Consider the following 25,929-nt stretch of genomic DNA (forward strand, 5'->3'; position numbering starts at 1 on the left):
GGACTTAATTTTCACAGCTTTCAATGTTACTGATCCTCTTAAAAGCATTCTGATACATTTTCTCCCTATGGTGCAAACATTTTTGAAACAGTTGACTGCTAAATGGCCCCTCCTTGCAGCGATCGTATCCTTCGATGGCTAAGTCATCAAACGAGGTCACTGATTCGATCACTGTCCTACAGTGGAATTGCAGAAGTATCCTCCCGAAAATCGATTCCTTCAAATTCTTACTAAACAGTTTAAAATGTGATGTTTTCGCATTATGTGAAACTTGGTTAACTTCCGATATAAATCTCAACTTCCACGACTTTAATATAATCCGTCTGGATCGAGAAAACCCTTATGGAGGAGTACTTTTGGGGATCAAAAAGTGCTATTCTTTCAACCGAATTAACCTCCCTTCGACACCAGGCATTGAAATTGTCGCTTGTCAAGTTCTAATCAAAGGTAAAGACCTTTGCATTGCTTCCATCTACATTCCTCCTAGAGCCTCGGTAGGGCACCGAACGCTTTGTAATATCACGGAATCCTTACCGGCACCGCGGCTAGTTCTGGGAGACTTTAACTCGCACGGTACGGTATGGGGCTGTCTTCATGATGATAATAGATCAACATTAATCCAAGATCTTTGCGATAATTTCAACATGACCATCTTAAACACGGGAGAAATGACGCGGATTCCTACACCACCAGCACGCGCAAGCGCGTTGGATTTCTCGCTTTGCTCGACATCGCTACAGTTAGATTGCATGTGGAAGGTGATCCCTGATCCCCACGGTAGCGATCATTTGCCTATCGTGATTTCAATTGCTAACGGTTCAAGACCATCGGAAACAATCAATGTCTCGTATGACCTCACACGGAACATTGATTGGAAGAGTTACGCGACCGCGATATCCGTTAAAATCGAATCCACTCAAGCACTTCCTCCGGAGGAAGAGTACAGGTTTTTGGCTGGCTTGATTCTCGACAGTGCGAATCAAGCTCAGACTAAACCAGTACCCAGCGCGAATACCCATGGACGGTCTCCCACCCTGTGGTGGGATAAAGAGTGCTCAGAGCTGTACGCGGAAAAGTCCACTGCATATAAGGCCTTCCGGGAAGACGGGTTACCCGCTAGCTATCTACAGTACGCGTCGTTAGAAAGGCGAATGAAGAGTCTAATGAAAGCCAAAAAACGCAGTTATTGGCGCCGGTTCGTCGACGGGTTAACGAGAGAAACAGCGATGAGCACTCTTTGGGGTACGGCTCGACGTATGCGTAACCGTAATAGTACCAACGAGAACGTGGAATATTCAAACCGTTGGATATTCGCTTTCGCCAAGAAGATCTGTCCGGACTCTGTCCCGGTACAGAAAACGTGCCGCGCCGCGTCTCCTCCCGATACCGCGAACGAAACACCGTTTTCGATGGTGGAGTTCTCACTTGCTCTCTTATCGTGCAACAATAACGCCCCAGGGTTAGACAGAATTAAATTCAACTTGCTGAAGAATCTGCCTGACACTGCAAAAAGGCGCTTGTTGAATTTATTTAACAAGTTTCTTGAGGGTAACATTGTCCCTTATGAATGGAGGCAAGTGAAGGTCATCGCCATCCAAAAACCAGGAAAACCAGCCTCCGATCACAACTCGTATCGGCCGATTGCAATGCTGTCCTGTATTCGGAAGTTATTCGAGAAAATGATCTTGTTTCGCCTCGACAATTGGGTTGAAGCAAATGGCTTACTGTCAGATACACAATTTGGCTTCCGCAAAGGCAAAGGGACGAACGATTGCCTTGCGTTACTTTCTACAGAAATCCAAATGGCCTATGCTAACAAAGAGCAGATGGCATCAGTCTTCTTGGATATTAAGGGGGCTTTTGACTCAGTTTCTATCAACATTCTGTCAGAGAAGCTGCACCAGCATGGTCTTTCGCCAATTTTAAATAACTTTTTGCTAAACCTGTTGTCTGAAAAGCACATGCACTTTTCGCATGGCGATTTAACAACATTGCGATTTAGCTACATGGGTCTTCCCCAGGGCTCATGTCTAAGTCCCCTGCTCTACAATTTCTACGTGAATGACATTGACGATTGTCTTGCCAATTCATGCACGCTAAGGCAACTTGCAGACGACGGCGTGGTCTCTGTCACAGGGCCCAAAGCTGCCGACTTGCAAGGACCATTACAAAATACCTTGGACAATTTGTCTGCTTGGGCTCTTCAGCTGGGTATTGAGTTCTCCACGGAGAAAACTGAGTTGGTTGTTTTTTCTAGGAAGCGTGAGCCGGCGCAACTCCAGCTTCTATTAATGGGTGTAACGATCAATCAGGTTTTCACATTTAAATATCTCGGGGTATGGTTCGACTCTAAAGGTACCTGGGGATGTCACATTAGGTATCTGAAACAGAAATGCCAACAAAGGATCAATTTTCTCCGAACAATAACTGGAACATGGTGGGGTGCCCACCCAGGAGACCTGATCAGGTTATACCAAACAACGATATTGTCGGTGATGGAGTACGGGTGTTTCAGTTTCCGCTCCGCTGCGAACATACACTTCATCAAACTGGAGAGAATCCAGTATCGTTGCTTGCGCATTGCCTTGGGTTGCATGCACTCGACCCATACGATGAGTCTCGAAGTGCTGGCGGGCGTTCTTCCGCTAAAAAATCGATTTTGGGAACTCTCATATCGATTGCTCATCCGATGCGACATTCTGAACCCGTTGGTGATTGAAAACTTCGAGAGGCTCGTCGAGCTTAATTCTCAAACCCGATTTATGGCCTTGTACTTCGACTACATGGCACAGAGCATTAACCCTTCTTCATATACTCCCAACCGTGTTCGTTTCCTAGATACTTCTGATTCTACTGTATTCTTCGACACATCCATGAAGGAAGAGATTCGTGGAATCCCGGACCATATGCGCCCGCAAGTGATCCCCAATATATTTTATAATAAATTCCGAGAAGTCGACTGTGACAAAATGTTCTACACTGACGGATCAAATCTCGATGGGTCCACTGGCTTCGGTATCTTCAACAATACTATCACCGCTTCATTCAAGCTCAATGATCCCGCTTCAGTTTACGTCGCAGAGTTAGCTGCAATTCAGTACACCCTTGGGATCATCGACACTCTGCCCACAGATCACTACTTCATCATTTCGGACAGCCTCAGCTCCATCGAGGCTCTTCGTGCGATGAAGCCCAAAAAGCAATTCCCATATTTCCTGGGGAAGATACGGGAGTCCTTGTGTACGTTATCTGAAAAATCTTATCAAATTACCTTTGTTTGGGTCCCCTCTCATTGCTCTATTCCGGGCAATGAAAAGGCCGACTCATTAGCAAAGGTGGGCGCATTAAATGGTGACATATATGAAAGACCAATCTGCTTCAACGAATTTTTTAGTATTTGTCGTCAGAGGACTCTCAGCAGTTGGCAAGCCTCGTGGAGCAATGGTGAACTTGGACGATGGCTACATTCCATTATCCCAAAGGTATCAACGAAGCCTTGGTTCAGGGGGATGGATGTGGGTCGGGATTTTATTCGTGTAATGTCCCGACTTATGTCTAACCACTACACCTTGGATGCGCATTTGCGGCGTATTGGGCTTGCGGAGAGTAGTCTGTGCGCTTGTGACGAGGGCTATCACGACATCGAGCACGTTGTCTGGGTATGCGCCGGGTATTTGGACGCCAGGTCTCAGTTAAAGGATTCCCTTCGGGCCCGAGGTAGACCACCCAATGTCCCAGTCCGAGATATGCTGGCAAATCGTGATTTTCCCTATATATCCCTTATTTATACTTTCATAAAAACGATAAATATCCCAATTTAGCCCCTCTCTTTTTATTTCTCGTTTTAGAAGTTTTCTCCTGCCTTTTGGGACCGATCAGCTCCAGACTGCAACTATGTAACCGCCGTCGCACTTACCACTACGGAAACTGAAGCGAGAGCGACTCGAGGTCCGATGACTTTTGAAGGATTCCCCGCGGGTCCGAAGAATACCATCCGCCAATCCGACCTACTAGACTGAGGCGCTAATTTGTTTCGCTGATCTCCCGTTTGCCCGAAAGTTGCAAGTTTTGCTCTTCTCTCCCGGTCACCATCTACGCTTTCTCTCCCCTGTCCTTGATACAACTGCTTCTACAGCCCCCTCTGAATATCTTGACCAAGCATAAGTCTCCGCTAAAAAAGTTCAAATTTGTATTCTGTATTCCTAGTTTTAAGATAGTTGTAATTTTACCTCTTTGTTAAAACTATTGTCCCCCATCTTGTAAATAGAATTGTATCCCTAGTTTTAAAACACCGGTGAATTTTCTCATAAACATTTGTTCCCCCTTTTGTGTACCAAACTATATTGTTAGTTTTAAGATAACTGTAAATATTTCCTAAAAAACTATTACTATTGAATTCCTTGTTTTAAAATTTTTCATAAAAAAAAATCTTTTGCTCCCTCTCTTGTATATAGAATCTTATTTCTAGTCTTAAGATAGCTGTAAAATTTTTCTTTAAAAAAAAAAAATATTTCGCCATTGTAACCTCCTAGTTTTAAAATATCCAAAATGTAAAAACAAAAGAATTTGGCACCGCCAAGCTAACGCATTTGTGCCTATCAAATAAACGAAATGAATATAAAAAAAAAAAATATGCAAAGTATAAATTGCGTGGAAGTAACTGGTTGAGCAAATTTCCAAAATTTATGAAAATGGTAATAATAAATACGGCAGGAATAGCGAAAGGTATTTTAAAAATTAGATAAATATGGACAAATGTCAAGAACATGTAAATAACCAATAGAGCCAAACATGGCAACAAGGTTCAATAACTAAAGTAAATAGAATAGTAGAACTAGCAAAAATAAGTAAATTATAAAAATTACACGAATCAACAATATAAAAATTGTTTTAATGTAAAAATTATTAGAAATCATGAAAATGGTAAAAATGAATAAATAACAGCAAAACAAACAGAAATTACAAAGAACAATCGATAAAAAACAACTACAATAACAAAAATATGGGAATATAAAATAACAACGGTGTAGATGTCAATAATAAAAAATAACAAAATGTACAGCAATGAACAACAAAAGAAGCAAAATGAACTGAGAAGAACACAAAAAATTAAACAATAAACATAACAACTAAATTTAACAAAAATAAGAGAAACAAAGAAAATAATAAATATGACTAGTTTGAAAAAATGACTAATTTAACGAAAATTTAAATAAATGAACTATTAAAATAACCACAATAACAGTAATATCATAAATAAAAATAAATTAAGTAAAATGATAAAATAAAATTACAAAACAACACGAAAATTAAAATAGCAATTTATCATTTATACCACAAATAACAGAATATAAGAGAAATGAAGAAATAAGAATATAATCATTGACAAAATAACAAATACCAACGTAGCACAAAAATTAATAAATAGCAAAAGAATAGCTGAAAAATAACCCAATTAACGAACCTAGCTATGCAAATCATACAAAAATTCTAGAAAGCTGAAAATAGCATGCATAAGAAAACTAAAAATAATATAAACTAAACCTCGTTATCACAATTGCGCTACAGCTCGGCCGTTGCATATCAGACAAGGGGTTCCGTAGTAGTCGAATTAACAAAGATCACATGCAAATGACTCAGCACTCTGAATAGTTGCCATGTGATAATTAAGTTTACAGTGGCCGATTAAAGCCCTGATCAGCACGGCGCTGTGGAGTTTTGAAAAATGTAGATTTTTTGAAATCACGCGGCACGGTTGTTCTAGACACGTCTTTGTTCACCGAGACGTTTCTAGATTGCTCCAATAATAGCGGTGCTCGGACGAAGCCCAGGACCGGATTTATTCTCTTATTCAACTTGTCGAAATCGGTAGGGTGGGCTCAGGACCAACGAAGTCAATTGCTGCAACTGTCCTGGCCAACTCGTCAGCTCATTCATTTTCAGTAATACAGGAATGTCCAGGCACCCAGACAAGGTAGCTAGTGTTGGCAATGCTTTGTTCTTCGATTTGGGTTTTGACTTGATCTGTATGCAGTAGTTCAGAATCAAAAACTGCAAGGTACGAACCCAGGCCGTTATTCGTGAAAACAACCATTGAAGGTTTATTTGTATTAATTGATAACTGAACTCGTCGACATCACTGTTCGACAGTTCTTAATACTAGTTTCATTAAATCAAAGATTGTTCTGATGCAGTGTCCAGTAATTAGTATTTGGGAAGTAACAGCAAACTCTTAGATTAGAACACCAAGCTCATTGAGTTTCCTCGACAAGCCGTCGGCAACCAGGTTCCATAGAAAGGTGACTGAACGCCACCCTGAGGACAGCCGCAAATACTCAACTTCCTTATCTCTGGCTGTCTCCGTAACGAGTAAAGAATGCGATTACTAAGCATTGCGTTTATGCAACCAGAGATACATGCAGATACTCCATTACCGCGAGTTGCTTTCCAGAATGGACAGGAAGGACAGATTGTCAAAAGCACCCTCATTCTTAGGCGTGACGTGGCGTGCCGTACTAGGCAATCGACTCAAGAATATTTAATTTAATAAAAAATACACGTAAACACACAAATGAATAAACACCATAACAAAAATACAACGAACGTAACAAATATAACTTGAAACACAAAAATGAGAAATACAACAAAAATAGAATAAAATAATAGTAAAAATTACAACTATTCGATAAACAATGTATATTACAAATATTATGAATCAATTTTAACTTTACAAAAGGGCCTATAGATTTTGTGAACAAACATTTGTTTCGCTGAAATATCTTAAAACTTCGCAAAAGTTTTTTGCAATCGCTACTACGAAGGGTAGCGAGGCGTATTATCGTGTTTTTCATGATCTCCTACTCTATAGTAGAATAGTGGGCTGAATACTTTTTTTCACTAGAGCCCTGTTGAAGAAGTAAAAAGTACGGAAGTAACAAAAATTATGGAAATAACAGCAATAACACGATTGACCAACGCAACTAAAATAGCAAAAATAAAAATAATAAAAATCAAAAATACAAAGGAACGATAGTAACAACAACAATAAAACTAAATAAATAATAAAATTAACAGAAATAATGAAGAAAAATGCAAAGGAAAAAATAAAAATAGGAACATAGTGAAAAAGCCAAAATAACAATAAGCTAATGGTAATGATGAAAAAAAAACTAGGGCAGAAATTGCCCTAAGGATACAAACCAAAAACCTCTGTAATCGACATGAGAATTATATCATTGGTATTATAATTTAAAAAGTACCACGAGAGACAAAAATAAAACAATATACAATAATAAAATAAATAGGTGGAACAAACATTCAAAATATGTTTTTTTTAACAATAATAACAACGACCAAAACTGAACTGGCGTAGCACAAAACAGAGAAACCTCAAATAAAATGAACATAACCTTACTAATTAAGATTAGAAATATAACGGAAATATTAAATTAACAAAAAAGTAACGAAATAAGAAGATATCAACATAACAAAAATGGCAAAAAACATAAAACAAAAATTGTTAAAATAGCAGACGTAACATGAATAGCAAAAACAATAGAAATACCAAACATTTTAAAATAATTATTACAACAGAACCAACCATTATAACAAAGCTAATTGAAATACAAAAAAAAAAATTAAAAAAATATTACAAAAAATAATAAGAATATCAATAGGGCAAAACTAACTAAAAAAATTCATAGCAAGTCAAAAAATTGCATGTAGACAAAAATAAGAATCTAGCAAAAATAAGTAAATAACTGAAAAATAAAACCTACGTATAACAACAAATATAACAGAAGATGACCAAAATGAAAAGTACACACCCACATACAAAAATTCAATGAAGTACTAAAATAGCAAGAATATGAATAATCTAACACTTTCAAAAATAGGAAAACAATCTGCAACTAAAATGGAGCAGAAATAGTAAAACTTACATTGCCTCACATTATATTAAAAATATCAAAAATAACAAGACAGGAAGAAATGATTCAAACATCACAAAAAATCTAAGAATAAAAAAATGAAGCGCATAACAAAAATTAAGAATAAACAGGTACCAAGAATAAAGTAATGAAGCAAAATAACAATAACAGAAATAATACAAATAAAATAAAGCAGAAACGGAAGACGCAGAAAACACATTAAGCCAGTCAATATTAGAATTTTAAAATGTCCGATTGAGAAAAAAAAATAGAAAATTTAAATAATTATCAAAAATTTTAAAAAGAGGAAATGGTACAAAATACCATAGGTAAATAATAGAACTATCTAGAATTACAAATACAATAAAAATACAAATTGATGCAAAAAACAAAAATAACAGAAACGGTGGAATGTCGTAGGGGTTGGACCACGGTGCACAGTGGTCGGAAACGCCAAAAACGTGAACTTAATTCACTAGAGGCCAAACCATCTAATATATTCACAGGGAAAGACACCCAGACAATTGTTCGTATGAATATTCCCCACAATCTGAAAACAATTGAAATTAGGCATGGCTTACTATGATCGAACTAAAAAAAAATACTTTTTATACTGATGAGATAGAAAGTTGGTGTCTTCAACAAAGTTTTAGGAATGCTCATAGTGAAGAATTTTGTTGAAGAACTTGAGCTAGTAGGAGTAAAGGTTATCGATTTATAAGGCGTTTTCTATGACAACCCCCTTAAATCTAGTTTTCTTAATATAACTTTTTTCATTGTGACTTTTCGTGCAAACTATGTTCTAGACAAATGTGTAAGTAACAAAACTACATAGTATTGGAGAAGACTGTATGTAAAAATATTCATTTGTTTCAAAGTTATTGAAGATTTTTACATTTTTTACACCAACTTCAACTACGTATAAGAAAGAAAGGTGCAAACCAAAATACACGAACAGGCACTTTTTTACTTCTTTAAGCTATGCACAATAAAGCTAAGAAGGTTTGGTGCGTGGCACTCTAGAACCCTATGAATAGGGTAAGCTTACTTTATCATGTTTTTTGACTTTTTCCATACAAAAATAAGCAAAAAAAAATTTTTCTATTTTTTTTGCCCCAATTTTTGAAATTCTTGGTTTAATGTTCAATTACAAGTATTATTTTCACTTATACCTGAATATTTCAGATTTTATAAACGTAGGAGCAAAAATATAAAGTTTTTAATATCATTGGAGATTCCAACCTAATATATACTCAAATAGACATGTCATAATGAATTTAATGCTTACAAAAGAATGTCATACCATTATTTATTAAATTTTACGGCAAAAATCAAAAAAAAAATTTTTTTTGCTGTTTTTTGTATGGAAAAAGTCAAAAAACATGATAAAGTAAGCTTATCCTGTTCATAGGGCTCTAGAGTGCCACGCACCAAACCTTCTTAGCTTTATTGTGCATAGTTTAGAGAGTTAAAAAAGTGCCTGTTCCTGCATTTTGGTTTGCACCTTTCTTTCTTATACGTAGTTGAAGTTGGTGTAAAAAAATATAAAAATCTTCAATAACTTTGAAATAAATGAGTATTTTTACATACAGTCTTCGACAATATTATGTAGTTTTGATACCTACATATTTGTGTTATACGTAGTTTGCACGAAAAGTCATAATGAAAAAAGTTATATTAAAAAAACTAGATTTAAGGGGGTTGTCATAGAAAACGTCTTATAAATCGATAACCTTTACTCCTACAAGCTCAAGTTCTTCAACAAAATTCTTCACTATGAGCATTTCTAAAACTTTGTCGAAGACACCAACTTTCTATCTCGTCAGTATAAAAAGTTAATTTTTTTAGTTCGATCATAGTAAGCCATGCCTAATTTCCATTGTTATCAGATACGAGCAATTCCTCCAAAGACACCCTGTGAATATATTCGATGGTTTGGCCTCTAGTGAATTAAGTTCACGTTTTTGACGTTTCCGACCACTGTGCGGTGATTTTCTCCTATATGACACGTGCTGCCACCAGTGAAACCGCGTGGAATGATTGTTCTCGATGGACACCTATATTTACACACTGTAACACAGATGGTAACACATGTCATGTACGAGAAAAGGGTCTACGGCGCATACGTGACAGTGGCTGGCTGAACGCTGATGACATACCTCTAGCAATAAAAACAAAATTTACATACTGAACAAAAACAATAAAACTGAAATGACACTAAGAAAAAATGTCGTTTCGACAAAAGGAAACGATATTGCAAAAATTATAAATCAATTAATGCGATAAAAATTACAAAAATAAGAAGACTACAAAAATAAGTGCTAGAGAGTATAATAAACATACACAACATAACAAAGTACAAAAATAATAGTAAAAACAAAAGCAACATGAAAGCAAAAACATTAAAACATTCTAATAAAAAAAAACAAAAAAGCAGCAAAAATGACAAAATCAAATATAACAGCTGTAGCAAAAATTGTGATTATATGTAATGCTTCGAAAATAGTGTATAGCAACTAAGAAGGTTAAAAGGGAATAGACAATTAGCAGCAAATTTAAACAATAGGGGAAATTGTTTAATATGATTCTTATGTGGTTGCCAGTTCTGGTATTCTAGTCAATTTGAGTATTCGAAGTTTCTCGTGAATTCTTGGACGCTGATCCTTTTGGGGCCCCCAATCTTTTGGAATCTTAATCTCTTGGACCCCCAGACTCTAGGATCGTTAGAACGTTTGGATTTATGGATTTTAGGGCTCTAGGAAAATAGTTGAACTTGAATTGGTGAACCTTCACAAATTTTCAGTTTTAGAATATTTAAGTTCTTATGGTCTGTGACTCTGACTTTTGGCCTCTTGTACTATTGGACTCACGTATTACTAGAATATGGGTTTCTTCGACTCGTTATTGTATTGGACTTTCAGACTCTCCCGAACCTGGAACTTTGGATATTTAGGCTTTTGGGGTGGTTGACTATGCCTCTTGGGGTCTTGTACTCTTGGAGCATTTTAAGCTATTACTTGAATCTCTCGACTACTAATCTCTAAGACGCTTAGGGTTTGGGTCTTTTGGACTTCAGCAATAGATTCCTAAAATCTTGGACTCTTGAAGTCTCGTACTCTTAGATTATAGGGTATTTGCACTCTTGAGCTTTCGGGCTCTTAGACTCGTCGACTCGAGTATTTTATTTGATACTCGAAGTCTTTGCCTCTTCGGCCCTTTGGGTTCACACTGTTGAAATGTTCGGCTCCTGAACTGTTGGACTCTCACACCCTTAAACTCGCAGATTCGTGGACTCTTGGGATCTTGTACTCTTGAACAACTCTTGAACCCTTTGAACGGTGGGATTTTAAACTTGTTAAGCTTCTCTATCCTTTGAGTTTAGTTTTTAGACTTTTGTATTGTTAAACTGCATTCCCAAAATCTTGTTGTCCAAGATCTCGCATTCTTGAATTATAGGGCTTGTAGACTCTTGCGCTGGTAGACTCTTGAGTTCTTCGACTCGTGGGCTTGGGATTCTAAGATATTTTACTGAAACTTTGACTCTTGGGCTTCACACTTTTGAAATCTACGGCTTGTGAACTATTGGATTCTTAGATCCTTAAATCCGGCGATTCTTGAATTTTTTGACTTAGATTTTTTTAAATTTTTGTTCGAATTTTTGATTTAGGACTTTTGGTCTTTTTGACTATCAATGTACTGGACTTTTGGGCTCTTGGGCATTTAAACATAGGGAATTATTGTATTTTTGAAGTTCAGAACTCCCAAGCTCTAGGCTTGTTGATTGTTGAATACTAGGAATACTTTTGGACTTTTGGCATGTAAGTTTTAGTATTCTCAAAAACATCGATTTTTGGCTCTGAAATTTGTTGATTCTTGCACTTTTGAACTTTTAGTTTTTTTGAGTTTTCGACTTTCGAAATCTTGGACATTTGGTCTCTTGAACTCTTATACTATAGAACTTGTAGAATATTGGGCTTTTGGGCGCTAGAACCTCCGGCAGTTTGTATTTTTAAATTCTGGAAGTCTTGGTCTCTTATACTGTTGGGTTTCACACTGTTGGGTTTTTTTCTGGGCTTTTGGATTTTTGGACCCTTCAATTCCAAGATTCTTCGACTATTAGATGCTGGGACAGAGTTTTGGACATTTAGTGCTTATAATTGGATTGTTGGAAACATTTATTTTTGACGCTCAAACTCTTGGTCCTTTTGACTTCTGATCTTTTGGACTCTGGGATTCTTGAAGTATTGATCTCTTGGACTCCTTTACATTTGAATTTGTGGACATCTAGACTGATACATTCTTGAAAACATATGGATTTTATATATTGTTAACTCCTTCATTTTTGGACACTACAAACTTTTTGAACTGTTGCACTTTGATATTTTTGGACTCTGGGTCCCAGTTTGTAATATAGTTCGAGAATCATATTGAACTTGAGCTTTAATTTGCCCAACTGCCCCTGGTAGGAAGCTCGTCATTGCTCGGGACCTGCTGAAACAGCACGGTGAATCAACGGACATATAATCCATGGAAGTAGCGATTTGCTACTTCCACGGATTGTATCTCCATTGGTTCTTCAATGTATTATTCCTTCTCTAATCCATGGTCTTTGCCTGTTTCAGTCAAGCACGACTGAAGATTCCGGAAGGAAAGGGAAAAATATTAGTCCGATATTTTTCATTGCTAAATGTAGAGCACTTCACAAGTGTCACGGGAGGAGGCTGTTTGCAGGTTAAAAGGTTAGAAAACTGAACTAGCAATTGGGGGCGATTCAAGATATTCGGAATCTCTGGGCGTCCGGCTACCGAGAGACTCAAACAGCCCGGTTTTGCGAATATCGAAACAGTGAGTAATGATTTTTTTTTCAAAGGTTGGTCATACATAGGAATCCCACGGAATCGTTTTAAGGTAGTCAATTAACCCTCAAAAAGGCAAGGCGTCTCAGAGCCTCGGCTATTTACAGTTCTTTGGTTTCAATGAACTTGTAATTTGAAATACAAATGATCGAGCGTTTTCGGGCATTCGATTTTTTCGCTGATAAAACAATAAAAAAGAGGTTTTTGATTTTATGGGGTCTGAGGAGCAATGTTTCTTGAAGCCACGCTTTTAGCTTGCCTTTCTGAGGGTTACAAGTAATTAACAGGTAGAAACCCTCCATAAGCAAGCAGTTTGATAGCTATTGCCTTAATAAGTGATATGCAAAAAAAATATTTCTCTTGCAATTAAAGAAGGCGGGTGTCTTCCTCAAAGTTGTAGTGAATTTTTCTACGAAGACCTTTGGCGTGTCAATACCAAACCAATAAACAAAATAAGTACACTGTCAAATGGATCTCCTTAGCTAGGGTTTTCGTAAGTGCACTGTATTCTAGTTGTTAAAATATAGAAATTTGGTTTTAACGGCAATGCATTTCCCAAAACTTTATCGAAGACACGTATTGTGTCACTGTAGATTTTTCTCTAGTGGTCAGCCACTTTTTTATTATTTCAAGATATTTTTGTAAATCACTTCCGACAAGACCAACCCATAGTTATACTCTCGCCGTCTGTTTTAGAACGCGGCAATATGGAAAAATGTTGATAATTAAAAGCATTTTGTTAAAAATTCAGATGACATAATTTTACAAAACCTCATAAATTTGTTTGGACATTTTAATATCGAAAACATGTTCAATTTAAGTGGTTTTTTCTACCGAAACGAAACGCCGAAAAGGCGTTTCTGCCATTCGGTCGAGGAAGTCCCCTTCCCGAAAAAAACAACATCAAAAGGGTCGAACTAAACGACGCAAAACTAACCATCCCAAAAGCGATTCCCCTTGTTTTATTCCACCCTACGAAACGCACTCGAAAGACCGCATCGCGAGAAAATCCCAACTGCGACTCAACTGCTAATTCGCCGTTTCAATCGCAACCCACATCCAAACCCAAACCGGCGAATATTTTATCACGCATCCAAGCAACCCTCGCACCGCAGCGATGCTACTCCACTGTCTTCGGCCACCTTTCCCGAGAGATGCCAACCACTCGAGAACGGGCGGAACCTGTTCTGTGAAAGGCGCAAGTGACCGACCGGTTTGTGGTGCGCTGACTGCTTCTCCGCCATGGCCTACTAAAAAGGTTCAAGAAAGAAAAAAAAGGCTTCCCGTCGTGCAATCACGATGATTCTGTTGCTGCAGTAGGGACGCTGCTGGACTGAACTTGGTAACTGACTGCTGCACAGATGAGCATTGGATGCAACTCGTTCCGTTTTTTTTTTCGTTAATGTTGTTGCATCAAGTTGCGCGCAGCCCGGTGTCAGTGTAGTTTGTGGCGTCCCAGTTGCGCTTTCAGGTTTTTCTTTCACTGACCCATTTACCCAACTGGTACGAAAAAAAGTGACTTGCTATACCAACCTTTGCTGGAACTTGTGCAGAAAAAAAGCAGGAACAGGAGTAGCGTTATCCTTGTCAGTATTCTCATCTTCTGGTGAATCATGTTTGGTATCCTTTTCACTATTGCACTTGGATGTGTCGTGTTGCTTCACTTGATTATATCACATCAACGATTTTTCTTTGCATAACATTGAATTGATCATTTTTTTCCGTCAGCCAGATCGATTTTCATCGGCGAACACTTTGATTAATTTTCCCATTATTTTGCAATTTTCTATGATTTTTTAACAGTACTCATCTCACTTTATTTTTGCATCATTCATCACTTTTCCCTCGACTGGACCGAAATTTGTTTCTATTCTCTGTTTTCGGCAACGTTTCGTGTTGAAAACAATCAAGGGTGGACCCTATCACTAGATCGCACTCTATTAACGTCACGACGAATCTTCTATCACTCTACGCAGCACTGACGCGTCCAACCTTCGAAACTGCCTCCCCCGAACTGTAGCGCGAAATCAGCAACTTCTTCACTAATCTGCACTGCTGGTATGCCCTCCGGTAAATATCTTCAACAATTTTTTTACGGATCACCTTTCCACCTAACAACGGTCTCTCTTCGGCGCCTCGCGGATCAGTGCACGGAACAAAGCCAGAAAACGATCCAACCCGGTCGGTTGGAGTTGCGCGAATAAATCGCGCCTGAGCCTTCTTCTTCGGTGGCTGTAGCGAAAGGCGAATCCAGCCAGTCAGCGTGCGCGCGAGCGCAAAAAGCTCGCTCTTCGCCGGAGCCGAAAGAAAGTATGTACATGCGGAGAAATTGTGGACTTGTGCGATGCGATGATCGTATTTGGGGATTAAAGAGGAAAATGGGGGAAATGTCTCAGAGAGCCCCACGGCGCGTGGTACAAGATGGGAAATTGGGAGCTTTTGATTGTGGTTGGAGTTTTCCCATCGTTGACGGAGAGCTTTGTTTTGGAGAGTTGTGGAGATTTGCGGTACTGGCTGTTGGCGGTGAGTGAAATTGTTTTTATTGTAGAAATTGGTTGATTTTTTATTGCAGAGATTAACTACTAAGTTTTGGATCAAATTCCAAAAGGATTTTTTTTTCAAAGTGGTTTAAGCGAATTACTCGGTATGAGCCTGTGCTAGGACCTAAATAATGTTTTACAGTACCACAGAAAGAATGTAAACAGAAAAGAAGAAAAAATACTGAAACTTAGTTTTTAGCGTTTCTGACCCTCATCATCAGTAACTGGCACAATCTTGGTGCCAATTAGATGACAAATCTAAACTAGCACCATACAAAAAAATTTAGTTAGCACTAAATAGTGCCACGCGTTTTGGTCCACAGGTCCAAAAGAACTGCTTCGAATCCTGTTTTCGCATCAGCAAACCAGAACTTTTGTGCTTGTCTTCCGAGACATCATTGGAACCTGCCAGTGGATTAGTTCATGCAAAACGCATGACTTTTTGGATTAAGGATTGAGCGTCCAACTACTGGTAATTTCTGTTTTAGTTTAGATTTATCACCTAACTGGCACCAAGATGGTGCTAGTTACTGATGAGGCGAAGCCGAAACTCTAAAAATTAGTTTTAAGTTAGGTATTGTGCTTTATTGTACAAAAAAACATTTTTAGCATAGAAAATACTTTAAGAATTAAATTGTAATTGGAAGAATTAAGTCGTAAACGAATTTGTTGACTTAAAACCTCCGAGTAAAACTATTCACGTTCTAAATTTCTCATATATAATGTGAACCTTCTTAAAATCAAAATAACAAATGTCCATACCAATTGATCAATAGACATTAAAAATATCTGAGCAGGCGATTAGTGATTAGTGATGTAGTGAAATTGGCACCCTCTAAACCACGTGAATATTGCGCCAAAGAAGATGAAGCTATCGAACTTTCGCCTAAGTTTCAGTCAATTTAAAGAATTTAAAATTTAAAGAATTTAGAATTTAAAGATATGAGTAACTGTGCTAAGAACGAGAAAATCAGATTTTTAAACTTCAATGAGTGAAAGCAAAGTTACGAGCATCCTTTCACTATTGCACTAAAAGATAACCAAATTTTAAAATAATATTCAAATCATAACTAATTAATTGTTTTTCTTTTCCTCATAGCTTTCAGGGAAATTCAATAAATGCGAAATGTTGAAATATGTGCCATCTATTATGGATACACACTTTACCACGGAAATCAGTCTTCCCAAATGAGCATCGTACACAATGTTCGCTCTGGTTCTGTGCTCATATTAAACCCACATTTTATGTACGAACTCGAACACGCTATTTCGTACCAAAACACGTACACATGTTCGCCTGCACAACCGAACTCCATGTACATACACGGTGTGCGTACACATCTCGTACACAAAGGTTCGTGGCAACAGTTTTCTCCTTCTCACTTTCATCATCACTAGCGTTGACTCTTTTTGCATTGTGTGAACCGTTCTCGTCTAGGCACCCGGTGTACGCACAGGGACGTTTGAACTAGAGTTTGAACATCGTTCGTTTGGGTTCGACGTTCGAGGCGAACATGTGCATTGAGACGAAGCATGTTTGAGGTTGAACGCGTGCAGGAAATTTTGTACACAGACATAAACTTATCGATGCTCATGGAAATTATAAGATGCCACATCTAATGCGGTAGAATTATTAGTATTCTTATTAGGATAATAGTTTCAAAACCATTTGTTAAATTCGTTTATTTGAGACGGCTCCATGCGTGTACTTCAATGAGCCGTGTGTTTTTTAATGATTTACATTAAATAAACAATTGGAAAACGAAAAAATCTATTCGGGGCATTGGTAGAATATTATTAATGGATTTTCATGAAAAATTTTCAAACGGTGTGAGAAAAACTGCTTTTTTCGTTTTGCCATTGGTCGTTTTTCTAAACTTTCTCAGTTGAACCTTAACATAGTTGTACACAATGAAATTATTTTTCAATCCAATAAAATCGAACTTTCATAGGAAAAGCTATTAAACTTTTAATGAAGTGATGTATGAGCCAGTTTCAAAACGCCATTTTCACGATCAAAATTCAATAACTCATGAACCATTAGTTATGGGGATTAGACTTCTTCGAAGAAGTTTCTAGATATAAATAGACACATCTTTTGATATATGTACTGGATTGAGTGATTAGTTCCCCTAAAAATTAGATAGACTATTTATTTCCCCAAATTATTTAACTGGAAGCTTGCGGTCTTCAGTACAGTTCTAGAAAGCATTGTTGTAAAGAACTTTGCTGAAGATACTAAAGCATTGCATAGTAACGGTAGCGAGATATGTAGCGTTATTTGCGATAGATCCCTTTAAACAGTTTTTCTAATATTTTTTTACGATTATTTTTATGTTAGAAAAGTCTTCTGCAAAGTTGTTCAAAGTGATGAAATACCCAACAGGATAAATTAGTGAAATCGTAACATTTTGCCCGAGGTTGTTTTGGAATAAAATGGTCACCTCGATGTGGTTTAAAAATACATACACGTTAGCACACGCGACATACATGCAATCGAACACGTTAACACACAAACGCTCGAGCCCTTCGCAATGATACAATCGTGAAGTACCTACAGCTAGCTTTGAAATCGTGACATATTAGATAGTTTATGTCTTGATGAAAGCATTAAAAAATCTTTAATTTTTAATCTTGTAGAGCCGGCCACCCCTCTTAGCGGCAAAAAAAACGAGAAGCGAAATTTCCCTGTCGATTTTTTCATCATCGGAAGCTAATACTATCATGGTATTTACCATCAGATAATCTTCCTTGTTTCTTCAACCTACGGTCACAATTATAATCTGCCGTCATCGATATTAGGCTTCATCGCTGAAGAAGCTGGCTGTAGATTTGGAGGACCGGACGCAGCTTTTGTTCTTATCATTATTGCCGCCTGAACTACAGCCACAAATTTGGTAACCATTTTGGCTCAGGCTATTATGACTGACTATCGTCGTATTGAATAGCCGTTAATTAAGTTGTTATCAGCGGTTTCTGGATATAGTTTCCTGTAATGTTTCAGTTAACTATCTCTTACAGCAACCTTTCAAGAAAGAGCGCGTTGAAATGATATACAGATTGAGTACCATTTATTTTGTATTGCTATGGTAACCGAAATATTATCAATGTAGTGCATTCAGGCAGCATACAGTGCTTTGTTGTTTTTTTTCTCCACCTTTCTGTTTCTTTTATGCAAATCTATTTGTGTGAAACTGGCTGTTTGTTAACACTAGCTCGTTGTTTGTTATAAGATGACCGTCATAACCGTATTCATATTGTAAATGTAATGATTGTCAGTTTCAATTCCTCTCAATAATGATCCCAATGAATAAGAGATTCAGCAGAGAACCGTCTTACTGCTGTCAAGTAATTGGAGTGAGAACCGTAACTCAATAAACATCGCTTACAATTTTGACTGCTAACCGTTTCATTCTCTTTTGTCTAGCAGGTTTGCCATCAGTACCGTGATGGAGCTCATCACAGCTCATAGAAATATTACTTAATTTGATTTGATCTGTATATGTGCACCACTAGCTTTGATTTTTGGAAATAAATTCATTACCTTCTGATGTCTTTCTGCTGTTTCAGTGTACATCACGCTTGCATGTACATTTGTACTTGCATTTGGAGTTTTCAAGACATAAAATATTTGGCATCAAAATTTGATTCCTAAAATTTTAAAAGGGAAGGGATCCATGGTGTTTTTAACGGGTGAATTTTTTAAATTTTATTATGTTCGATTGAGCTCAAGCTTATGAAAGGTGTCCGGTTACAAAACTCGATGGTCGCTGTTTTTTCGTACCTGGCATCATTCATGAACAATCGTGTAAAGCGACTAACATGTTGTAACTGGTTGAATGCTCCAACAAAATTGTCACTAAAAATTCGTTGAACTACTCTGGGGAGCCTAAAGTTTGGAAAATATTTTGAGAAATGCGAAACTATAGCTAATAGCAGGCCGTGGACGTAACCGAATTACTTCACTAGCTGGTAATAGCAGAATCGGGAGAAAGGCAAGGCAGTAGTTGTCAATAATCAACCGTGCAATTCGCGGGAAGTTAAACTTAAAGATATTCGAACGAATTAGATTAAAAAGTAAATATGCAGGTCCAATAATCATAAAAATGGACGTCGTCGACTCGATGGTCACTGTTTTTTCGTACCTGGCATCATTCATGGACAATCGTGTAAAGCGACTAAAATGTTGTAACTGGTTGAATGCTCCAACAAAATTGTCACTAAAAATTCGTTGAACTATTCTGGGGAGCCTAAAGTTTGGAAAATATTTTGAGAAATGCGAAACTATAGCTAAAGGCAGGCCGTGGACGAAACCGAATTACTTTACTAGCTGGTAATAGCAGAATCGGGAGAAAGGCAAGGCAGTAGTCGTCAATAATCAACCGTGCAATTCGCGGGAAGTTAAACTTAAAGATATTCGAACGAATTAGATTAAAAAGTAAATATGCAATATTCAAATAGGTCCAATAATCATAAAAATGGACGTCGTCGACTCGATGGTCACTGTTTTTTCGTACCTGGCATCATTCATGGACAATCGTGTAAAGCGACTAAAATGTTGTAACTGGTTGAATGCTCCAACAAAATTGTCACTAAAAATTCGTTGAACTATTCTGGGGAGCCTAAAGTTTGGAAAATATTTTGAGAAATGCGAAACTATAGCTAAAGGCAGGCCGTGGACGAAACCGAATTACTTCACTAGCTGGTAATAGCAGAATCGGGAGAAAGGCAAGGCAGTAGTCGTCAATAATCAACCGTGCAATTCGCGGGAAGTTAAACTTAAAGATATTCGAACGAATTAGATTAAAAAGTAAATATGCAGGTCCAATAATCATAAAAATGGACGTCGTCGACTCGATGGTCACTGTTTTTTCGTACCTGGCATCATTCATGGACAATCGTGTAAAGCGACTATAATGTTGTAACTGGTTGAATGCTCCAACAAAATTGTCACTAAAAATTCGTTGAACTATTCTGGAGAGCCTAAAGTTTGGAAAATATTTTGAGAAATGCGAAACTATAGCTAATAGCAGGCCGTGGACGTAACCGAATTACTTCACTAGCTGGTGATAGCAGAATCGGGAGAAAGGCAAGGCAGTAGTCGTCAATAATCAACCGTGCAATTCGCGGGAAGTTAAACTTAAAGATATTCGAACGAATTAGATTAAAAAGTAAATATGCAGGTCCAATAATCATAAAAATGGACGTCGTCGACTCGATGGTCACTGTTTTTTCGTACCTGGCATCATTCATGGACAATCGTGTAAAGCGACTATAATGTTGTAACTGGTTGAATGCTCCAACAAAATTGTCACTAAAAATTCGTTGAACTATTCTGGGGAGCCTAAAGTTTGGAAAATATTTTGAGAAATGCGAAAATATAGCTAATAGCAGGCCGTGGACGAAACCGAATTACTTCACTAGCTGGTAATAGCAGAATCGGGAGAAAGGCAAGGCAGTAGTCGTCAATAATCAACCGTGCAATTCGCGGGAAGTTAAACTTAAAGATATTCGAACGAATTAGATTAAAAAGTAAATCTGCAGGTCCAATAATCATAAAGATGGACGTCGTCTAACTGGTCCCAAATTAGTGCTAATTACTGATGAGATGAATTTGAAACACAAAAATTCTATCCAAGCTGAACTGCTCGAAAAGGCTGAAATTTGCTCAATATGTTGAGCAACCTCCCTCCCCTAGCTTTATGGGTTTGGCGGTATTGCAAACATCATCAAATTTCAAAGAACCTCTGACAGACAATTGATTGAAGATGGCTATTGCATTACGCCTCGATAGTGGTGCATCAAAGAGACCGAGAGGGGCTTATGAGCCTTTTTTATGTTTTGTGTTTTATTCATACTCTGCACCTGCCCAAACTAACGATTAACCACTACTCAGTGCGCGTCGGCGTGGTCTATTGGCGAGTCGACGTGGATTGGCTTTTGCTGTGGGTTGTTCCACAGCTTTATGGCGATGTTGGTGGACTTTGTCATCGTGCACAGGCTAGTTGAAGAAATGTTAAAGCCTATTAGTGTTAATGCAGTAATAACTGTAATTTTGAGTAATAGTAATCAATTGTTATGTGCTCGTCGTATGTATATCTGTGTATGTATTCGTCTGAGGGTGATGGTTCCGGGAATGAAACTGGCATATATGATAGAATAATGGGTAATCCGTCCTACGCTTGGGTGGTTTCTTTTTTCTGGAGTTCAATTCGTGCGTTTTATTCGATCCATTCAGGAAGGTCGGATTGGATAAATTAAGAAATATAATCCAGTCACATGCGATCGAAAATGTTTACGTAGAAACGCTCGAGCCCTTCGCGATGATACACGCGATCGTGAAGTCGCCACGTCCGCACATACCTGAACCGTACAATGAATATCACATTCAGAATCACGGCCCGCTGCAATTGGCCTTAAGCATTTCCCCTTTCGTCCGCAATTGTAGTGTGTGATTCTGATGGGAAGCCATTCCGAGAGCCCAGCTTTACAGCTCCAGTAGGACAACTCTCGAAAAAAAAAACCTATGTGGACCAGCGGAGGAAAAATGAACCAAAAAAGTCACAAACGACAAGCCATCTACAAACGAGCACCCTCCCATCGGTCTCATAGCATGATGAAATCGCAACTTTTTTTGTTGTGAGCATATTTGCATACCTTTACGGGAAATCGATTCCATTTTGACCGATTCGAATCTGTTTGAGCGAAGGCAAATTTAATATTTTAATTTGCAACGCGAGCAAATATTTGTAAATAATTGATTGTCGATACAAAGCTAATTACGGAATCGAGTTTTCCCATTTTTTAAACTAGCCCGGAAAAGCTGATTGCATTCATTAATATGTGTGCTGATTATGACGATAGTTTCCCACATCACTTCATCGAGTGCGGTAATAATAATAAACCATTAATTGAATCCAAATATTTGCTGTGTAGGATATGCCATACTTTTTCTATTTCCTTTAAAGCTACCACCAAACCGCCAACGAAGAATCGCTCTTTAATGGCCAGTATCGGGATCAGACGATCTCTTACATCATTGGGATGTTAATTACAGACGCCGTCGCACACGCACATCATCTTCAGCAGTCCTCATCGATTAAACAAAGCGTTAAATCGCTAGCCGGCGGCGGTGGTTATGGCCGCGAAGGCTTCCTGACACGTGTTCCAACTGTTCGTTGTCCACCACCCCGTGTATGTATGCTCGATGCGACGCTCGCAGCAATATGACATCTTCGAGTACACACATCACGCAAGGTAGGGGCCACGGGGGAAGCATCATTATGCTCGGATTCATATCGGGCACCGTCATCGCATAAATTATAAAACCGCCCATTCCGGGGATGACCGTCACTCATCTGGTCCTATGGGGAGGTCGGTGGAGGTGCTCTCAGACTGTTTCAACTCAGGTTTGATTGTCGATTTGCAGTTGTGTGTATGTGCGCCGCCTCTGACGGACCCCATCTGTATTCGAGCGGGGAGTCTATTTACGGTAGGATGGTCTGATAGAATCGTTTGAATTGCTAGACAATATGCTTCGATGGGAATCTAAGGAGTAATAATAATAAGAAAATGGTACGCTGTTATTAACGGTTTGCCAAAGCTTTAAAGCAATTTGGATTTAGATCTTCAAGCTATGAAAACGTTTTTCTGTCTCTACGAGAAGTGTTCTGTTCGTTCCTGACCAGACGCTATCGTGAGCCGCTCCTGCCAACAAATATTCGTTTTCCACTAACAATTATTATCAGTTATTATCAGTTGAATTCTGAGTAAACGCCGGGAAAATACAACAAAAAATACCCTCGATTGCTTTGAACATACACATTCTTTCGCTCAATCAGTCGGCCGGAGGTCAGCCTTACAGTTCTGTTTACAAATCATCAACCGAGAGGCGGGGTGCGGAGTTCAAAAATACACACATATCATTAGCACCTTTGTTTCGCCGACCAACCGACCGACATTATTTGCGCCGTTGGACCTCCCATAGCCGCATCCGCTTAGCGGTTTCGGTTGGTTGGCGTTGATTACATCCATCGCCAGAATTTTTTCTCGCTCTCTGTCTCTGTCTCAGCCTTGGGTAGCATTTTTCTTCTTCTTTTCCTCCGCCCCAATATCAACATGGCACGCGAAAATCACATCTTTCACCGCTGCAGCAGCAGCAGCACTCGAGAGGAGAGACGAAACACGCGAACCAGGCGGTCGCCGTGGTGAAAATTGGATAACCGCTTAGGTATGTGTTATGTTTTGTGGTCATTTGTTGGACGACCGCAGGCCGCAGGTCACGATTTTCCCCGTGATTTGCTGGGGCAGTATGAAGCGGGCCGCGGAGGCTTCAACATCGGGAAGTCGCTTTATTTCAGGTACTTTGTCAGTCATTGTTGTGCTGTTGCAGCTAGAACTGAGCGATGGCAGTTGTTGTTGGTAACGGTTCAACGATTACTTGAATTGTCAGACAGAGAAGAACCGGGGAAAGAAATAAACACAAACACTCCATTAAAATGTCGTTAAGGAATGTCGCCGTGTTTGCTTGAAAGGTTCTTCTATTGTAGCAGCGACGAGCGCGTTTGGGTTAATGCTACCGAGCTTAAGTGTGTTCTGAAAATTGCTAGCTGCGTGTTGTAAAATGGAGGAGACAAAAATACGTTTCGGTAATCTGAGCAGCATTCCTCGAGCGCTATGGCGTGTCATTGTATTTCATTCGAGAATATGGTATGTCAGCTAGAAAAATAGCCATCGTTATGCTGTTGAACATAAATTGCAACTCGTCATATTGATCTCTAACAAAAAGAAGATGCTTTAAAATGTTGCTTTAAATACGCCTCAAGAGTGGTGAGATTAAAAGAATTCGCTTAATGACATACAAACGCTCAAGTCTTTCGCGATATTGGTCGCTAACGCTCAGGATCAATTAACCTTCAGCAGTATTTAGTGGATACCGTTTCCGTTCTCGCCTGCATGTGTGAGTGACCCTTACACGGAGCCCTTCCAAGAATCTAGTTCTACAGTTTTATTTGGACTAGTTTCCACAAAAAACAACAGATTTCTTGTCAAATTTTCAGATATGAAATGAAATTCACCTTAAATGACGTTGGAAAAGAATATGCAAAACGTAAATTGATTATATTTTGAAATGTAGATTTGATAAAGCAGAACCAAAAATAACTGTTTTCATCCAATATGAAAGCAATTGTAAAATCATTACATTTGAAGTATTGTTGGAGAAAAAAAACAACAAATGGTGAATTAGTTCCATTTTGAAGCTATGGAAATCTTTTGTCACTAATTTTGAACACACAATTACAGCTTACCTACAATACTATTAGAATGAAAAAAAATCGGTTCGAAAGAATGTAGAAGCAAATTCAAAGAATCTTAATTTGTTTATCTTCTTTTAGGCCCTAGAGATACCCCCATAACGCTTTCTTATTATTTGGTGAAAAGTTCCCTTAAGGGAGTTTTCCTGAGTAAATTTAAAAACTGAGATTATTTGTGTATTTGCATCTATTAAATATGAAAAATTATATGCTCGAGAATTGGTTTACTCGAATTTGGCGTGGTTCGTCTCTAATCAGACGGGGTTTCATGTCAGGCTGTCAAAATAGGAGCCAGGCAGAATCGGAGATTGATAGAATCGAATGTTCGCTGTATCTTATTTAAACATTGTACCATGTATCATTAGATAATTTTATTTTCAAGCTGTCTTGATTCTTTCTGTTTGTTTAGTGTTCATTTGATCAACGTTTAATGTACGTATGGAATACGCATGGTCTTGTCTTAGTGGAATAAAAACTTTTGAATCAATTCATGAGAAGAATCGAAAACCAATTACCGATTTGCTGCAGTCATATGAGTACGAAGAACAAAAATTTTAGTGCCACTTCATGTTCATTGTCCCAATTGTTCTCATATAGGTTACTTTATTATCCTTTTAAGTAGTACATGTGATTTTTTCAGTGTCGCTGTTTCACCTTAGCGAAAATTTATCGAAATACTTGAAAACATCTTTTCAGCATGAAAAAAATAAATTTTTCAATCATCCAAATGATTAGTAAAGTCTGTTTTTGGCCAGTTTTCATGTTAAAAATGTTTTTGACTTTCTCGTTATAGTTATTAATGTTGATATTAATTACCAAAATGGTTGTATCAGAATTTATTGGAAACGTCTGATTTTAGGTAAAACGACAAAATAATTTTTTGACTCGCTTTCATGCATAATGGGGTCTCTATTGTTATTGTTGTCAGGTCAACATTTATTTTTAACATGCTCAAATTACTGATCCGTCTCAAAAAAAATATTTTTGAGCCATTCTAATGAATCATAAAATAATTTTTTGTCTGTTTTTGGTAGTATTCCGGTGGCAAAACAGATCGAAATGGTGTGTTAAAGGAAAGCAATTATGTGAGAAAATCACACCAGAGGCAGTATTAGAACCTGCAACCCTTGGGACACCGACCCAATGCACAAACCGTTATGCTATCCCTGGGCTACGATGACGTCCCGGGAAGAACACTTGATTTGTGCATTAGCAACAGTGATCATGCCACTGCCTCTAAAGCCAGATCACACACACAAATCGTCGCTGTCACTCAACACATTTGAATCGG

At 38.1% G+C, this 25,929-nt stretch overlaps 1 protein-coding gene across 3 annotated transcripts in view; it reads right to left on the minus strand.

Moving 5' to 3' along the window:
- LOC131677302 (cadherin-89D) overlaps positions 1–25,929 on the minus strand; it is a 203,325-nt gene that overhangs the window by 85,779 nt on the left and 91,617 nt on the right. For 2 of the 3 annotated variants that reach the window (XM_058957029.1, XM_058957031.1), the window contains exon 1: positions 14,318–14,407. The exons of the other annotated variant lie outside the window; for it this stretch is intronic. In XM_058957029.1, the coding sequence (XP_058813012.1) occupies positions 14,318–14,399 (82 nt within the window). In that variant the 5' untranslated portion in view covers positions 14,400–14,407. Of the gene's footprint in view, positions 1–14,317; positions 14,408–25,929 lie in introns of those variants that run through there. 3 annotated transcript variants of the gene reach the window in all.

This window comes from Topomyia yanbarensis, chromosome 1 (genome assembly GCF_030247195.1).
Source record: "Topomyia yanbarensis strain Yona2022 chromosome 1, ASM3024719v1, whole genome shotgun sequence".
NCBI lineage: Eukaryota > Metazoa > Arthropoda > Insecta > Diptera > Culicidae > Topomyia > Topomyia yanbarensis.